The following is an 18651-nucleotide window of genomic DNA, read 5'->3' as shown; positions in this document are numbered from 1 at the left end:
TATTTCAATGAAGTTTCAGAACTGCACAGTTCTCCTCATCGTCATGTTGCTATAATCTGCATCAACTGAATTTTCACTTCAAAGTCAGTGCATAGTTGCCGCTTTGGTTCAGTTGTAAGATGTTTATGGAAAGAGAAATTCCTGCAAACTTCATATGCTGCGTGCTACACTCATGAATGAAAACATTGACCTATACATTATTTACTGCATAAGTTATGCCTGCATGAAATAGATTAATTTCCAGTACAATATAACCATTCTTGAAGAAATATACCCATTATGAAGACATTGTAAATTAACTTCCAGTACAATACAGACATTCTTTAAAACTCAGAAATACATATTTTCGAGACATTGGTCCATATAATTATTTTAAATGAATGAATGCCCAAAATAGATTAGCCTAAATAAAATATAGCTGTTCTTTAGGAAAAAAGAAATATACCCTTTATGAAAACATTAGCCCATGTATGTTATTAAATATATACCGGTAGTGCATATATTTTACTTTTCCATGCTGAAACAGCAGCAGTGAGCCAAGGAATAATGCATACCTGACTGAACTGAGTGATAACTTGCATCACCCATGACTATTATTGAACCCTCTTTCAGATAATTCAAGAAATCATTCATGAACCACTCTTTGAACAGATCTGAATTAATTTCTAAATGATAGTGTTGCTTTTAGCCTCAAATATCAATTTACTTTCAGGAACAAAACCAGGGCATTCAATAAGTTTCCCTCCTTTTCCAACAGGTATCCTCATTCCATCTGATGATTTTGAGTCCTGGCATATGTATTTCAACGAATGGGTTTTTGAGCCTTGTTTCATTCAAACAAAATATGGGCCTTGTGTCCCAGATGATCGGATGTTATGCATTTTTCTCAAAAAAGCAGCCCTTGCCACTGCAATATCTCGTCTTTTCATTAAAAATCTCTTTCCTTCGTTACATCTTCTGTATGTAAACTCCAATTTTTTTAACGTTCTTAAAATAGACTATTGTGATCCTTGGAACCAAATTTTTCCTGCCATGATTTTCCTTAATTTAGATGAAGTTGAATATTCACCTCTGTCATAAAATTTAAGTACTGTACGATGTAACACATCTTTATCGAAGTCATTGAGATCTATCACATGACATCATTTGATTGTTTTCATAGGAGAAGAAAATTTCAGAAGAAATTCTGTATATTTTATGTTTACAGTTTGGTTAGCAATGCCACACATTTTTGCAGTCATATCTTAAGATTTTATTTTCTAAAATCAATTGTGGCAATTTCTGCAAGATTTTTAAGAAAGTTATATACGTTGTAAACAGTATTTTTGCTGTGACTTAGCAAAGCAGATTATCCTCTTCATTTGCCCTTTTTAACTGATGTCCCGTATATAACAGATGATTCGGCCTCACCCTGCATAATGTCAAAATAAGCAATAAACTAAATTAGCTAAATGGAAAATAAAACAATTAATACAGTAGACATGAATTTGAAGAGAAATTACTGCAAAATTAACACACTACTGCTTTCAATATGGCTAATGTTTTCCTTATATGCATATAGCACCAGCATTTGACATCGCTCAAGACTTGCGTGAGCCGGGGCAGAGATACCACTCCCATTCACAACGGCGCATGAAGTTTTAAGAATTGCGAGGAAGCGGCTGAGGATATTTCATTTGACCTAGGAATAACTTTTAGCGGTGATCTCAGCTGAGGGGAACACATTACTGACACAGTGGGAAAAGCATGGAGAGCGTTACACTTTGTGATGAGGGTACTAAGAAAAGGCTCTGATAAATCCAAAGAGATTTCATATAAGTCACTAGTTCGTCCAGTAATGGAATATGGTGCTGCATGTTGGGATCCTTACAGATTAGAACATATTAAGACATTGGAAAAAATTCGAAAATGGGCTCTCAAGCATTGTCGTAATAATTCAACATTAAAGTGGGACACACTCAAGGACAGAAGAACGCAATTCCGATTATGTGCAATGTTCAAAACATACAGAGGTGAGTCAGCCTGGAGAGAAATAAAAAATAGGTTGCAGTCACCAAATTACTCTTCAAGGAATGACCACTCACATAAATTGAGGGAAAGAAGACCGAGGACGGACACAGGAAAGTTTTCTTTTCTCTATCGTACTATCAGGGACTGGAATGCTTTAGCTGCAGACTTACTAAAGGCTTTACCAGTAACCAAAAATGTATTTAAAAATAGGCTTAAAGACTTTACTAATAGACGGTAGTATATTATGCACACTATTTAAATGGTGTAATTGATGTTTTGTTATTTGAAGTGTTGTATCAGTGAAGAAGTAAGTGTGTTGTGTCAGTGAAGTTTTATAGATTACAGTGGTAGTGCAAAGTATTTGAACAGTAAAATGTGTCGTAGTTTCAGTGCAATGAGTTGACAGCAAAATAAGTGTAGTGCTGAAAGATACTTGTGCATGTATGAACTATCATACTCGTGGGTTTTAGTTCGAACTTAGGGTTAAGATACAAATTAAATTTACTTTAAATGTTATTTTAAGTGATCATGCTTCGTTTAATTTAGGATGCTCCTTGTTAATATTATACTACTAATTATTATTATTATTATTATTATTATTGTTACTATTTATTTATTTATTTATTAGTCTTAATTACACTGGGTAACAACGAAAATGTTTCTTTCGATATTTTAACTGTTTCTGGTTCAGTTTTCCGCGCTGATTTCAAATCTGCCATTAGTTTTTCTGAAATGATAACGGTTCCAGAAATATAACGATATTCTGAATTATGTTTGTTTTACGTTGAAGCATGACTTCCAGAGATGATTGCAGGAATTGACCGGATTCTTTCTGTTACATTTGCGGATATTACGTCAGTCCAAAGCAGAAGAAGCATAACTTAACGCCGGGCACCAAATATTATACAACTTACAACGCTTAGTTTGGAGTACCAATAGGAGACCAGGACAAATCATGGGCACCACGTATGTGCTGTGGTTCCTTTAAGTCAACATTGGAAGGATGGCTACGAGAATCTCGGAAATGCGTGCCATTCGCTGTTCCCAGTGTTTGGAGGGAATCAACTAACCACCATGACAATTGCTACTTTTGTATGGTCGATTTGTCATCTTATAAAAATTTTAAACGAGGGAGATGGCAGTGTCTGGATATCTCATCTTCCATTACTCCCGTCTCACATGGTCCAGGTTTACCAGTTCCTGAACCACCAGCCGTTGACTCAAACGAATCTGTATCGACAGTGCGGCATGTACCCGTGCCCAAAAGTGACTCAGACTATAGCAACAGTGACGTTACAGCCAGAATCAGCATTTCCTAAATCAGCAGGAACTAGATGACCTAGTACGTGACCTTGAATTACCAAAATCGAAAGCAGAGCTCCTATCATCTTGTCTACAACAATGGAATTTTCTGGATGGAAGCTGCAGGATCACAAAATATAGGAAGCGGCATCACAAATTTGCACAGTACTACAGTAATGATGGTCATCTCTGTTATTCTAGTGACATCAGTGGTCTCTTTGGTGAAATTGGAGTAGCACACAATCTCGCAGAATGCCGTTCCTTCATAGACAGCTCACGTACTAGTTTAAGGCTGTGTTGCTGCACAATGGCAACTTATATCCTAGCATACCAGTTGATCACTCTGTTCTATTGAAGGAGGACTACAGCAATGTTGAACTGATACTAGAAAGGATCGTGTACGATAGCTACAAGTGGGATGTTTGCGGTGATTTCAAGATGATAGATTTTTTACTGGGACTCCAGGAAAGATTCTCTAATGCCCATGCTTCCTCTATTTATGGGACAGTCGAGCAACAGGAAAACACTATATCCAACTGAGTGGCCTTTACTTGATCCATGACAACTGAATGTTCTACATGAATCTGAATATGAGCAACATGCACAAACAGCATATTTCAGACTATTTTTTCTTGCTTCAGAATTGGCTGAAAGTCTTCTTTTTCTCAATCTTGATAAGAATTTTTGCAAAGAGTATGTACATTCTCGTTATAAACTACGATGTCTTTTAATATTTATATTAAGTTAACAAAAAATTTTCCTAAATAGAGGACTAAGTTTAAATTATCACGATATATAAATAAATGCCTAGTTTGTGCGAAATTAATTGTGTATCTACTTAAATTGTATAATTTATGTATGAGGTCGTGTGCAATTCAGGAGACTGATGTTTGTCTTCCTATTTCCAAATTAAAACATTTACGTATGCTTTTTTAATGTTAGTTAAAGAATATTCAAGGTAATGTTATTTGCCTTATGACGAAATAACAATTGTGAAATGCATTAAGTGTCTATGAAAGTAATATATAGTATTACCTTTAACATTTATTAATTCTTCCCTGCCATAAGGTGCTTGATTCTGAAAACTCCATAACTGAGGTAAGCATATTTAGGCATTTTGGTATGATTCATTTTGTGTTTTATATTAGAAATTTTGTTAGTTGTTTTGTACTGGATAAAAACACTCGAAGGAAACATACACACGATCAATTTGTCATATAAACAACTGATTTCTACATTTTTTAAGCAAATAATGAAATTTCTTATACACATCCCAATAAATTGTTACTACCAAATCTCATGTTCCTTGCGGACAGGAAGAAATTTATGATTAGAGTCTGTACAATGTTAAGTTTTCTGTGTAAAATAATAGAATTGGTGTTATATATACAGGCAAGAACTTTGTATTTTTATGTTTGTATGTGTCAATTTTGTTTGGTCTTTTTGTTATTAGTGAAGCCACAAGTAGGAACACAGAAGGACGTGACTGTGGTGGAAGGAGAGAAACTGAAGTTGGAGTGTGCAGTGATTGGTTCACCAACTCCGACTATTGTATGGAAATTTGGCAAGTATTCTAAATGTAACATTTTGAGAGTTAATTAGCATACCTGACCATGAAATGACAGGCCCGGGTTCAAATCCTGGTTGGGACAAGTTATCTGGTTGAGGTATTTTCCGGGGTTTTCCCTCAACCCATTAAGAGAACTGCTGGGTAACTTTCGCTGGACACTGCACTTATCTCGCCGGCATTATCACCTTCATCTCATTCATATGCTAGATATTCATAGCAGTTGATGAAGTGTTGTAAAATAACCGATTTTTAAAAGTACTTTGTTTCTTACTTCCTAGTATAAATCATTTATTGTTCATGGTTATTTCAGGCTGTACAAGTTTGGAGGTGATTTCTGCCCAGGACAGAATTATTCTTGGAAATTTGATAATTCCTTGCTGATCTACTAGGGTTACGAACCTCTTTTCGAAAGTTCATGTATCAGAATGAAGTGGATTAGAGTTTACTTAATAATGTTTCTAGTTGGTTCATTATCACATGTTCTATTTCCTCTGATTCTCAGTGAATAGATGAATAGTGCAGAGGTTTGTCTTTTTTCTTCCACACTTAATAGTGTGCTGAAATCTATAGTACAACTGTTAAGAACTTAGCATTAGTTAACAACTTTATGTATTGTTTTATTTTCTGATGACGACTTTGCTGCTGGACCCGAACCATTTGTAAAACTTAGTAATTAAGATGAAATTAGTTCATTACTAATGCTTTATATATGTTGTCTTCCCTTCTAAACTTCTATATGGAGATCTTATTCGAGTGGAAATGAACATACTATGTTTAAAAGGTCTTACAGCAAAGTAGTTCAAAATTATTACCTCTTACGCAGGGAGATTATTTCCTATATACCCAGTAGCTCAAACCACACTTTCGAGAATTTTGACTATCTATGCCTGGCCAATAGAACAAAAAGATTTAACTATAGAAATGCCTCTTCATAAAGTGTTGTTGATACGGGACAGTTCATGTGAAATTTATGCACAATCTTTCTCCAGACATGAGAGTGTTGCTTTTGTAAACCTTGCATTTTTGTTTCCTTATAATTAAATGTTATAGTGACTATAATCCAAAACCTAAACAAAGCACAGTTTAATGCCTTCTCAGAGTCTGTTACAAAGACAGGACAAGAAGATTCCAGCTGGCATTCTTGGGAGTGTAGCTAAACTTCCTCACAGCATAAGACCAGTTGTAGAATGGCATTAACACATCTTCACAATGCTATTTATTTTTACAGATAAATTATCTGCTGGAATATTCTTCAGATACTTAAATAAATTATTAATACTTCAGGAGAAGAACAGTGAGTTCGGGAAAATTTGATTTAAACTAATGGTTAGGAGATACCAAATACCATATAGATACTCTGTACTTGCTCTGTATCTCATGTTGCAACTGGGAAAAGAGACTTATGTTACCACAGTCTGTACCTACTTACTCATGTAATGGATGCACTTTTTTCCATAATTTTTGTATTAAAAATCCAGGGCATGTATTATATGTGAGGAAAAAGTTTAGGAAAAAAATCGTAACTACCTGACATCCTACTTGATAATCACAGCTGGTTTTGACATTGGACATTCAAGTAATATTGAAAATGATCGATTATACACTTCGAGAGCATTATTATATCCAATGCTTATGAGCAGTAATAAAGTAAAGTGCGTAACATACAAAATGAATAAAAATGTGGCATAGTACAGTATAACCTAAAACTGAATACAAACGAAGCAAAAACTAAATATACTTTGTGAAGGTATTCTTACCTTAAACGTGAGAAGTGCATTGAAATTAGAAAGAAACAAAATTACTTCCAATGTGTCAGCTCCAAAGTTTTTAGATTTGGCCTAACATCTACCTTTGTGTTTGATTGCTCCAATGCTTTGCGGGAGACTCAATTAAGTGTGATGTTTAAAAATGCCACAACCATAAAAGGGATAAGCCTAACACGTGTACACTGCATTAAGTCTACCCAATAAGAAGAAAAAGTTTCTAGCATCCTTTTAAGCAAGCAAACCAGATATGATTATCAGACAAGGATCACCCTTTGATTTCAAAGTTCGTTTCTAAGAATTCTTTGGTGCATGATGCAGACACTGATGAGTAGTCATCGGATTTATATGCAAATTCATATTTAATTTGTTTTTACTTATAATATGAAATTAGCTTTTGCAATATGTTTCATGTTCTGTTTTTGTATGTGAAATTTTATAGTGCATATAATTGCAGATCTCTGATATTGCTACGTATTTCATCATTTTTCCATGCATAGAGCATAGAATACATGTATTTTTTTTTATTTTTAATTTTAAAATTAATATTTTACTATAGAGGCACCCATAAGGAGCCTCTCCGAGCACTACTGAAAAAATCACATGATGTTACTGGAGAATAACGTTCCTATTTAGTTGGAAGCAGTAGTGGGTTGAGGAGTTATCAATCAGTCACAGCTGCAGGAAGAGATAAGATTATGTCACCATCTAACTGAAATCATGTAGTCCTTCTCACTATGGAAGTAACCCTTAAGGTTGTGCTGTTGCGACAAAATTATGTGTTGTCCATTTCTTGATTTATATTGCATCACCATGCAACTCAAACCTCGCCTCAGTGATACAGTTAATGTAGTATTGTTTAGTTTTCCATGAGGTTAAGTTAGTGTTACAATGTCAAAAGAAATGTCCTCTAGAAGTTCGCTTTTAAAACAGTGGATTAAAGGATGTGGAGAATAAAGATTTCACTATAGACAGTAATGTTATTTACTGTGTCGTGTGCAATAAACAAGTTGCAGTAACACGTATCTACCAACCAGCACATTGCAAATAAATGGAGGCAAAGTAAATCCAAACAAACACTACTAACAGAAGTTCCTTCAGCTTCACAAAAAATTAATTTTGCAGTGATCTATGTGAAACTCTTAAGCAACAAACACACAATGGAATTCGCTCAGTAACCATAAATTCCATAGTTTCTTAGAAAAATATTGTAATCACGCCATTCCTGACATATCTGTTCTGAGAAAAAATTATCTAGACAGTTGTTAACACTCAGCATTTAAAGGACTCTTAGTGTATGGGGTGGTAGATGAAACTACAGATGTCTGTGGCAAACTATGTGAAGATGAGCCAGGAAAACCGTACTTGGTTGCTTGTAGGGCTTTAGAAAAAACAAATCATTCTACTGTTGCTTGCTTTGTGAACGACACTCTATAAATACTGTGGCCAGAAGGAAGCTTTCAGATGCTGCAACTTGCATGTTGAAAGCTGCTTCAGCATTGAAAGTATTTTTTGCCCCAACTCATTCATGTTACGTGTATTGTGCATGGATTTCATAGAGTTGAAGAAGTCATAAGGGAAAGTTTTTCTGACGTGAACACTTTGATATGCAGCACCAAAAAGGTATTTGTTAAAGTCCCATCCAGAGTTAGTGCTTACAAAAAAAATTTCCAGACCTCCCATTATGCCTAGAGTCAGTTCTTACCTGTTGGGGTACGTGCATTGAAGCTGCTCTCTTCTATTCAGATAATTTTAATCCAGTTAAAGAAGTCGTTGGTGCACTAAATGCAACTGAAGCTTTGTCAATTCAACATTTCCAGAATATTTTTATTTCCCCAGAGCTAGTAAATGCTTTCAAATTTTGACCAGTAACATCTGTAGACGTGGAAAGCTTCTTCTTAGCATACAAACTTGAATTACGTGATAAACGTCATAAACTTGCCCCTAAACATTTGGAAAAACATAATCGTCATGTACTGCAAATCAAATTATAAACCAGAATGATGTCTAAGGAAGAATGTACAGTGTAAGTACTAAAATGCATAAGCCTAAAATTAAAACTTCTAATGCATCTTTAGTGCATATTTCCGAAATTATAGCATTTTTTTAAGATTTTGACAGCATAAATGCATGCATATTCTAGATATTTTTAGGCTTATAAATCCGATGTCTACTGATGAGTCTGCAGATAGAGTTTCTTTCAAGGAAAGGGAGGAATTAATGTCTACGGATATTGAAGTAGGAACTTTCGTATTAGTCAAATTTGATGATAGTATAACTGAAACTCCAGATATGTTGCAAAGTTGTGTAGATGAAGATGACGTTAAAATAATGTGTCTCAAGAGGACTGTCAGTTTTCGATTGCTTTTTAAAATCAATGAAGAAGACATCATATGTGACACTCAACCAGATTTTATACAAGCTATCTACATCAGTTGTTGAAATGAGGAGGGACAGAATGTTTTACAGAATTGATAATAAACTTTACATCAAAGAAGTGTAATTGGGTTTATATTATAATGTAACACCTTTGAATTTAAAGTTTTTTTTTAAATAAAATGTTCATTTGTCATTGTGTATGTAGTGAAAATTTAAAATGTTAGGGGCGTCATACACTGTACAATGAAGTAAGAGAATCACCTTGGATGGCAATATTATAAAAGACAATTGTTAAGAATTTTGCTTTCCTATATTTTCTGCTAAGATTTATGAATTACAATGTAACAAAACATAATGGTCAGACATGTACACTTATGGACAAAACGTTCACAACATGCCTGAATAAAACCATCTGTGAAACTTCTCGTACAGCATATTGGTTACATCTGCTGAGTCGGATGGATTTGAACATCGTAGTGCAGTAGAAGCAAGCAGAAATGACAGGGCTGAATATTGAACAATATATGATGAAATATAATTGAATGAGATAAGACAACAGTAGTAATTAATTAAACAATATAAATATTAATTGGAATAACAATAAGAGTGTAATGGCTGATACGCACAGCACTTTCCTAAAATTGCATTCAACTGTGCCCCAGTGAATACAATATCAACTTGGTGGTAATAAAGAAAACATACGCTTGAACTATCAAGTAGATAAACAAAAGGAGGAGTATTCCTATCAATTTAATAAGTACAAACTATCTATACATTACTGCCAGACGAATCTCAAACTACAGTGCCCTGTATCTCTGTTCCTAATCTGGAACATTCTAAGAAAACAAGTCAATACTCGTTTCTGAATGCATATATATCATACAAGCAAAGTTCTGAATATGTGTCTCCTATGCTAGCGAAGTTCCAAGTGTGTGTCTCTCCTGGTACCGAACTTCTGAGTGTGTGTGTCCCATGGTAAGGAAGTTCCGAGTCAATGTCCCACACTAGTGCACTTCCGAGACTCTCTCTCCCCTAGTATCGAACTACCAAGTGAGTGTGTCTGACAATTTAACCATCCAAGAAAACTACTTCCCTCTCTACTTGCTTACCCATAAGTTTATGCTGCTATGATGTAAGGATATAACAGGAATGCCAGATGGAAAAGATGGTGCTGATGGATGCGTACTGATCTCGCTCACTGAGGCAGCATACATGGCTCAGTTACTAGCACTCCATAATAAAATTATTTTCTTTTATTCTTCTTTTTGTTACATATGGTTCAAGAAAGTGACTATTGACTATATTCTAAACAGTCGTAGTGATAAAACTGGAAATACATAAGGCTTTTACTTTCAGAGAAATTTGAAGTTCCATAGTTGTCTTTGCTTGGAATATCTTTTTTTGCGTAACATGAGTTACAGCAACTTTTTCATCAATAAATCAGAAATATTTCTGATTACTGGTTCCTGCCAATATGCCATTAGAAAAGTCCAGGATAACAGAGAGTGTTTGGAATTGAATGGGTTACATCAGCTGCTTGTTTATGTGGATGGCGTGAATATGTTAGGAGAAAACCCACAAACTATTAGGGAAAACACGGGAATTTGACTTGAAGCAAGTAGAGATAGGTTTGGAAGTAAATTCCGAAAAGACAAAGTATATGATTATGTCTCGTGACCAGAACATAGTATGAAATGAAAATATAAAAACTGGAAATTTAACCTTTGAAAAGGTGAAAAAATTAAAACATATTGGAGCAACAGTAACAAATACAGTGCTATCGCTGGCCACCGTGCAGGGGGGTTTTGCTTTTGATCATTGGTTGCTATCACTGGGTGCTGTTCAATGGGCGACTCGACAGCAAAAGGCACTGTATAAATGAAACTCGGGAGGAAATTAAACACAATAAATATGGGAAATGCCTGTTATTATTCGGTTGAATAGCTTTTGTCATCCAGTTTGCTCTCAAAAAAAAGCTGGAAGTTAACATTTATAAAACAGTTATATTAATCAATTGTTTTGTATGGTTGTGAAACTTGGACTCACACTTTGAGAGGGGAACAGACGTTACAGGTGTTTGAGAATAAGGTGCTTAGGAAAATATTTGGGGCTAAGGAGGATCAAGTTGCAGGAAAATGGAGAAAGTTCCACAACACAGAACTGCATGCATTGTATTCTTCACCTGACATAATTAGGAACATTAAATCCAGATGTTTGAGATGGGAGGGCATGTAGCACACATGGGCGAATCCAGAAATGCATATAGAGTGTTAGTTGGGAGACCGGAGGAAAAAATACCTTTGAGGAGCCCGAGACGTAGATGGGAGGATATTAAAATTGATTTCAAAAAGGTTCTGGTAGGGACTGGATTAATCTTGCTCGGAATAGGTATTGTTGGCGGGTTTATATGAGGGCGGCAATGAACCTCCGGGTTCTCTGAAAGCCATTTGTAAGTACTGCCATGAAGAATGTTCCTAAATGCAATAGTTCATAAATGTGTCTGAATGTAACGTGAATTACTGTGGAATGACCCACATGGAAATAACATATATTAACCTAGCATAACTTGTATTCCCCCCCCCCACCTTACCGTAGTCCTTATCCAAATTACATATTAAATTTGTGCATTTACCTATACATGTGTAATTGTACTTCAAAAATTGAACTGCTCATATTTTTATGAGTGGTTACATGTGAACAAAATGTGGAGGAATACATTTTTACGTTAATTAACAATATAGATGGATTTGCATTGAATTATAAATAACCAGAGGTTTTCTATTCTTTGTTGACAGACCATCAGACTCATGATTTCTTAATAGTGATTCCTTTGACAATTTTGGTAAATGTTATGCTTATTTTTTTATATTCATTTTGTTATTCATAGGCAACAATACTTACAACCAGAGTACAGAGCGGGTGCAGCTAGTGGAATATGGGGGTGTTCCAAATGCAGCTCTTATCATCAACGAAGCCACTATGGATGATCGTGGAAATTATGTATGCAGTGCCAGTACAGAGACTGAATCAGATATTTCCACATCCACAGTATATGTGAGAGTTAAAGGTAAGAAAATGCATAAATGTTACTTTTTCCTTTCTGATAAGTTACATTTAACCTTAGTTACTATGTTACGTGCAAACAAACCACACACCTAAGTGAACTACTTTTAAGTACTGCTTATGTTTTGACAATTGTAGTGATCCTCTTACACTACAGTGCTTGTTGAAAGGGAAAGGTTTCACTCTTATTATAGATTTATTAAGTAGTTTACAGTGTGATTGTGAGGTATAAAATAATTTGAATATTTTATCTAACTTGTCCATAAGTCTGTTTTACCAGGTCTGTAAGTTCCCAACATTTTAACAAGCCTTCACCTGAGTCACTCTTATGCCTGGTTTCACCAAGCGTCAGTAAGTCAATCCAAATGAAACATTAACTAGTGAACATTAAAATATTTAACGATTCACTAAAATGCGAGCTGTTCACCATCCAAATTTTCTTAACATTTAATGAATGGTAAGTAATGGCTCATTACGGATAAATGTGATCAATGAATTTTTCATAACTATATCGGAAAGTTTTTGTTGTGTCTCTTGGTAGTGGAAATGTTGAAGTTTTGACTGATTTACACAAGTACGTTTATATGTGCACTGGCTTCATAGACTTCAAACCAAGCAGTTGTAAACGTCTCGTTGCTCTATTTACCTTATGACTCTCCTGTGGAGCAGTCAGTAGCGTGCTGTCTTGCAGACTCCTGGACCAGCATTCGATTCCCGACCAGATCAACTTTTTTTTATTAACGTAACTAATTTTTATATATGTTACCTCTCTTCATTTTTTATAGTGGAACGAATTATTTCCCAACTCTGGCTCGACTAGGAGAATAGAAAAACTCTTGGGAGATCAATTTTCTTCGCGAAATAAAACAAAGATAAACAAACAAATTAAAGAAAAATAAAGAAATAAACATGTGGACCTAACACTTTGTCCACATGCCACCGGCATCTATCACATCCTAACATCTTCGGGGCATTGAGTCCACCAGATCGCAGAAATAGTTCTGGTCTTCAGCAAGATCTCCTCAGGTAGCCAGAACTTAATCCCACAACAGATCTGGATTTTGAGGTGGGTGGTATCGATATTTGTCGATCCTCCTATTTTTCAGGTCTTCCTGTGAACCATCTTTGAACATTTATGGCAATGTGTGTGGGGTGGTTATCCTGCTGGAAAATTAAATTTCCTTCGGATAGAAAACTATTATAAATTTCATGAATCCAGTTCTTCCGCTTCTGTTTTAAAGCCAGTGCAAACAATAACAATCCATCTGGATTTATCCTCTTGGCTATCTCGTAGAAAATATCTCTGATGAAGCATTATTATAGCACATATTCATAGCTATAATATCACACAAAAGCATAGTGCTATTATAGTGTAGTGTCTGGTCTGTGTTGGCCTTTAGTCAGCAGTGTGACTCTATTAAACATAATAAAGATTTAAGTTATATACAATTAAGGAATAACAATTTTCACACCCCATTACTTTATTTATAAGTCACTGGGCAAATGCGAACCATGTCTAACTAATTTCAAGTAAATAAAGTTAATGTCCAATTTCTTGATATAGTCATTATCCTGGAATATTGCATAGGTTCATACAGAATGTTTTCATGGACAGCTTTAGTCTAGTGGACAGAGCGCCTGTTTTCGAATCAGTCAGTTGTGTGTTCGACCTCGCTGTTATGCATTCCCTTTTTTATTTATTTTTTTTTCTATATTTGTTAAATTAATTTATTTTTTAACAATCTTTACCGCACTATTTATTTATGCTGAATTCTTTTCCCTGGCACTTGTTCTAACGACATACAATGAAACGAAACCTCAGCTAGTCATCAGATCGCTCGTCCTCTGCTCAGTATCTGCTACATCATACAGGCAATGCTTACATCTCTATAACAATTATTTTTCCATAGATGTTCTATTCACCGACTGTATCTTGCTATAATTGCTCTAACACACAATCAGTCATTCCAAGATAAGAGAATAATAGAAATCTAATAACACTTCAGAATATTAAAGAATCTAAACAAAAATGTTGCTTTACGATGAATTCCAGCATACAGGATAAGGAGAAAGTTGATATTTTGACAAAGAGGAAAGCTAATCCAACAACAGTCATCCGCAGTGACTTAGGGGTAAAATGCTTTCCTCTAGACACAAGAGTTATGAGTTCAAGCCCAGCTGGGGTCGATGGCTTTTTCAGGATGCAAGTCCTCCAAGAGGGACATTAAGACATGTGTCCCATGTAGGAGTTTTCCAGCACATTAAAGACTTCCAAGCCTAAATTAAAGACTCTGAACTAAATTTCTCTTCTAGTAATACCTTAATTGCATAGTTATAGGCATTTGAGGTGATGAACTTACGATTTGTCCCTCTGCTCCTGTCAGCAACTAAATTCCTTTAGATAGGTACTTAAACCTCCATCAGGGAATATGTTCAAACTCAGGAACTATAGGTTCGATGAATGATGAATCCAGCAAAAAAAAAATAATAATAATAATAATAATAAAAAAAAAATAAAAAAAATAAAAAAACTCGGTAACCTGCCTTATAAATTAGCAAAACTCTTAACCGACATTAAAATAATAAAAATGAACACACACACACACACATATCTATAGAATTCACTAAACAACAATGTGAAAATAAAAAGTTGAAAACACTACTAGAGCCCAACATACAGTAATACTAATAGTCCTCATTCAGCTTAGAAACTGTCCAGCAGCATACCTCCATCGCATAAACTTGTTACACTCGTCACACTGTAGCGTGCAACAACACAAATATAATAATGAACAAGGAATACTTACTACTCTGCTAATGTATTTCAGTTTCTGCTGTGTTGGGCTTACGAGTGTAGGCATGTGATTGTGTTTCATTTGCGTCTCTGACGCAATCTGTTACAGAGAAAGGAATATTGTACATTTTCTCTTCGAAGAGTTATTATTTGTTATCACTTGATTCCTTTCCATAATATTGCACAAAAATATACACACTATTGTATTGCAGATAAACTAGCTGCCCTCTGGCCATTCCTTGGTATTTGTGCTGAAGTCTTCGTGCTGTGTGCCATTATCTTGATCTACGAGAAGAAGCGCAACAAGACAGAGCTGGAAGAAAGTGACACAGATAACAGTCCTGAAACGTGAGTGGCCAATTCCTACCTTTGTGTGACGTGGAGTTCTGTGGCTCTATTATTATTATTACTATCATCATCGTCAGATATTAGATAATTGATATTATATTTTCCTTCAAAGCATTTTGATGAAATTTGTTTCCCAAAGTTTACATAGAGGTACTAATTTACATACACTAGCATATCTTATTGTAGCTGAATATTAGTCAGAAAATTGTTTCATTTTCTTTCACGCATATTACATTATGTCAAAAATACGGGATTCAGAAGAATATTGAAAAGAAAATTGAGCACAGAATGATGAATTCAGTCAAAGCAAAGTTCTGGAAATAATCTGTGGCAGGTGTTTAGCTTCTTAACCATGCGTGATTTTCTGGCAGAACACGTACAACTCATAATGATTAATATATACGAAACTGTCTAAAATAACATACAGTTCCTCTGAAGTCAGAAACTTAAAAATGAACAATAAAATTTGAGTTGACATCTTTTCCTATCGAAGTTGTATTCGATGTGAGAATGATAAATCATGCACAAAAACCTTGTCTATCTCTTTTGTTCTTCCAATCAATAAAGAGAGATACTGACTACAAGAAGGCAAGTACGACTTTATTGTCAAACTGCTGAGTTCGGAACAATAAGGAATCTCTGTTATTAGAATGTTACATGAAGGAGCAAAAATAGACACGTGTTCGATTTGTATGTCTCGTTCTATTGTCCATGTGATTCAACGAGTATTAACAAAACTTCATAAAGCTGTTGCAGTCAGTATATACTCGAATGTTGATATGAAAATGTAGATCGTGTTTTCAACCATACTATTATTTTCTTGTGAGTAATATATTTGACACTCGTAAGTGCTGTTCATACACTCAAAAATTTGTCCTTAAAAATAAATTTCAAAAATTATCCCAATTTTAGGTAGAAAAATGGATGAGGAAGTAAAGTCTTTGCCCCTATGTAGTATAGGTCATTCGTTATCTCGTGAAACCAAATGGTTGCGTGCGCCGTAGCATATAGAAAAAACCTTATGGTGTAAAATCGTTAATATCAAGGGAACTGTAATTATTGAAGAGAACAGAAAATGGGCAGAATGGACAGATTGCGAGGTGAGAATGCGGAAATGGATTTACATTCGCACATCGATTTACTAGCAACGACTATAACAAGGAGGAGCAAAAAAAGTTACGATGTTGACAAAGAGTATATTCCGTCAATGCTGCCACCTACAAGCAAATTATTTGAAAAAGGCGTCAAATCAGATAATTTCAAAATATCAGGCATACAAGTTACGGAAAGAAGGAGATTTCTTGATTTATCAAAAATCCACCTGGACCCCGGACAAAGATAAAAGAGAACGTCCGGTCACTGTAATATTGTGTCATCTTGGTAAGAATGTAGCAAAGCTCTGGTTGAGAAGAATAGAAACATCTCAGTGATTAGAGCCATTTGTAGACACCATCTCCTGACTTAGTTATTTGTGTCACGAGGTTCAAACCTGTGACTAAACAAAAACAGCCTTTGTCCTGACAAGCTATATTTCTTCTGCGTCTCCCCTGTAAGATAGCCTACCTGGTAAAAACTACAGTGATATTTTGACATTGGCTGAATTTTTTAAGCAGAAAAGATATAGGAAGGCTTTGGAAAAACGTCCTGCTTTGCATAACTCAGGAAAATGAAATGAGTAAAAAATGTATTATTTGATTGAACTACAATTGCCAATCACGTGGGAGATGCTTTTGTATGCTTGTTTGATCTTGGAGACAGGACAGGAAGTATTGTATGCTTCGATTCAATATTATAACTCTGCGCATGAAGGAGAATAAATTATGAAATATTAATGTGCATTCTCATTATTTTTACTGTCCCTTCTCCATTAATCATGTCGAACAACTTGAACTTTGCCTTTGAAGATGACATCACATAGGCCTACAGCTTTGTCACTTGAATTTCGAATAATTTCGTCCATTTCACGAGACAAACATTCATTTCTGATCTCCTGTTATAAATTCTTACTCTTTTTTAAGGACTGAAACACGGACTTTTTCTATCGAAAATGTCACATGTTTTAGGTAGTTAACCATTCGAATTTTCTTTTCTCCTCTTTCTATCTTTCTCTATATGGACCAGCTTTTACGAATTTTTCTTCTTTTCATTCAGTTGATTCAGAGGAACTGTGAAGTTAGTTTGAGAGAGAAATCATGTCTAACAATAAATCTAGAGTGGTGTTAAGTTTAGAGGTGAGACGAAAAATGATAGAGGAAAGTGAGAAGGGAACATCTGCGAGAAAAATTGCAGATATATTCAAATGTGGAAGGACACAAATAAAAGGTATAATTAAGAATAAAGATGAAATATTAAAAGAATGAGAGGAAGAGAGAATCTGTGTTTAGTAATGTGAATGATTTCGTTTACGAATGGTTCAAGTGTGCAAGGGTGAAGAAATTGCCAATAAGTGGGCTTATGATTCAAGAGAGAACTCTTGAAATTGCCAAAGAACTCAATGTAAGCAATTTTTTTGCTAGTAATGGGTGGTTAGAGTGCTTTAGAAAATGGCATAACATTGCATTTCGTTCTTTGTCTGGTGAAGGAGGTGACCTTGCATCCAATGTTATTGAAGAATGGAAAAAATAGATTGCCTTCAATTCTTGCAGAGTATGAATTCAGAGACATTTACAATGTTGACGAAACAGGTTTTTTTTCAGGGCCCTCCGTAAAAAAAGCTTTAAGTTTTAAGAAAAAAGAGTGTAAAGGGGGAAGTTGGCAAAAGACTGAATAACTCTGCTCTTTTGTTTTAATGCTGCAGGAGAAAAAAAACACTCTTAATGATAGGGAAATCGTTGAAACCGAGATGTTTGAAAAATGTTGACATGGACTTATTGGAGGTGAAGTGGACTGCCAACAATAAAGCTTGGATGACATCATCATTGTTTGAGAATTAGCTATGTGATTTCAATTCCAAGATTAAACAACAAAATCGCAATGTGATCCGTGAAATTGGTGTTTCTTCCCCCAAATACGACATCACACCTCCAGCCCTTTGATCAAGGTATTATCCAGTCATTTAAACTGAGATACTGCAAGCGAGTTTTGAAAAGGCTAGTTGCAGGAATGGAAGAGGCTGACATTAATATGCACAATTGTTGTACGCACACAGTACTAAAAAGTCAATGAAATTCAGTATTTTCATGCCGATCTTTGATTCGGTACCTCTCTCTTTTTGTAGTTCATCCTCCATTTTATTAGTAAAGAAGACGATAAACAAACTGCTACGTACATTTCATCATTTGAAAACGTATTTTTATATATTATGAAGAACCTAACCATAAAATGAATTGAACCAACATGAAGATGCTGCATTGTACATACATAGGCCCTCAGCTTTGCAGCTACTTTTACAAAACTGTGCAGCAAGGTAGTGGCATATTCTT

General features: G+C 35.1%; 1 protein-coding gene across 2 annotated transcripts in view; it reads left to right on the top strand.

Annotated features, from left to right (window-relative positions):
• Nucleotides 1-18651, top strand: part of Bsg (immunoglobulin domain-containing protein Bsg) — a 67946-nt gene that overhangs the window by 42134 nt on the left and 7161 nt on the right. For both annotated transcript variants that reach the window (XM_069819611.1, XM_069819610.1), the window contains 3 exons: nucleotides 4766-4876; nucleotides 11912-12091; nucleotides 15094-15229. In XM_069819611.1, the coding sequence (XP_069675712.1) occupies nucleotides 4766-4876; nucleotides 11912-12091; nucleotides 15094-15229 (427 nt within the window). The remainder of the gene's footprint in view (nucleotides 1-4765; nucleotides 4877-11911; nucleotides 12092-15093; nucleotides 15230-18651) is intronic.

This window comes from Periplaneta americana, chromosome 2, assembly GCF_040183065.1.
Source record: "Periplaneta americana isolate PAMFEO1 chromosome 2, P.americana_PAMFEO1_priV1, whole genome shotgun sequence".
In the NCBI taxonomy this organism is placed as follows: domain Eukaryota; kingdom Metazoa; phylum Arthropoda; class Insecta; order Blattodea; family Blattidae; genus Periplaneta; species Periplaneta americana.
Note: the sequence above shows the minus strand (reverse complement) of the source record. Positions and strands in the feature narration are given on the sequence as shown.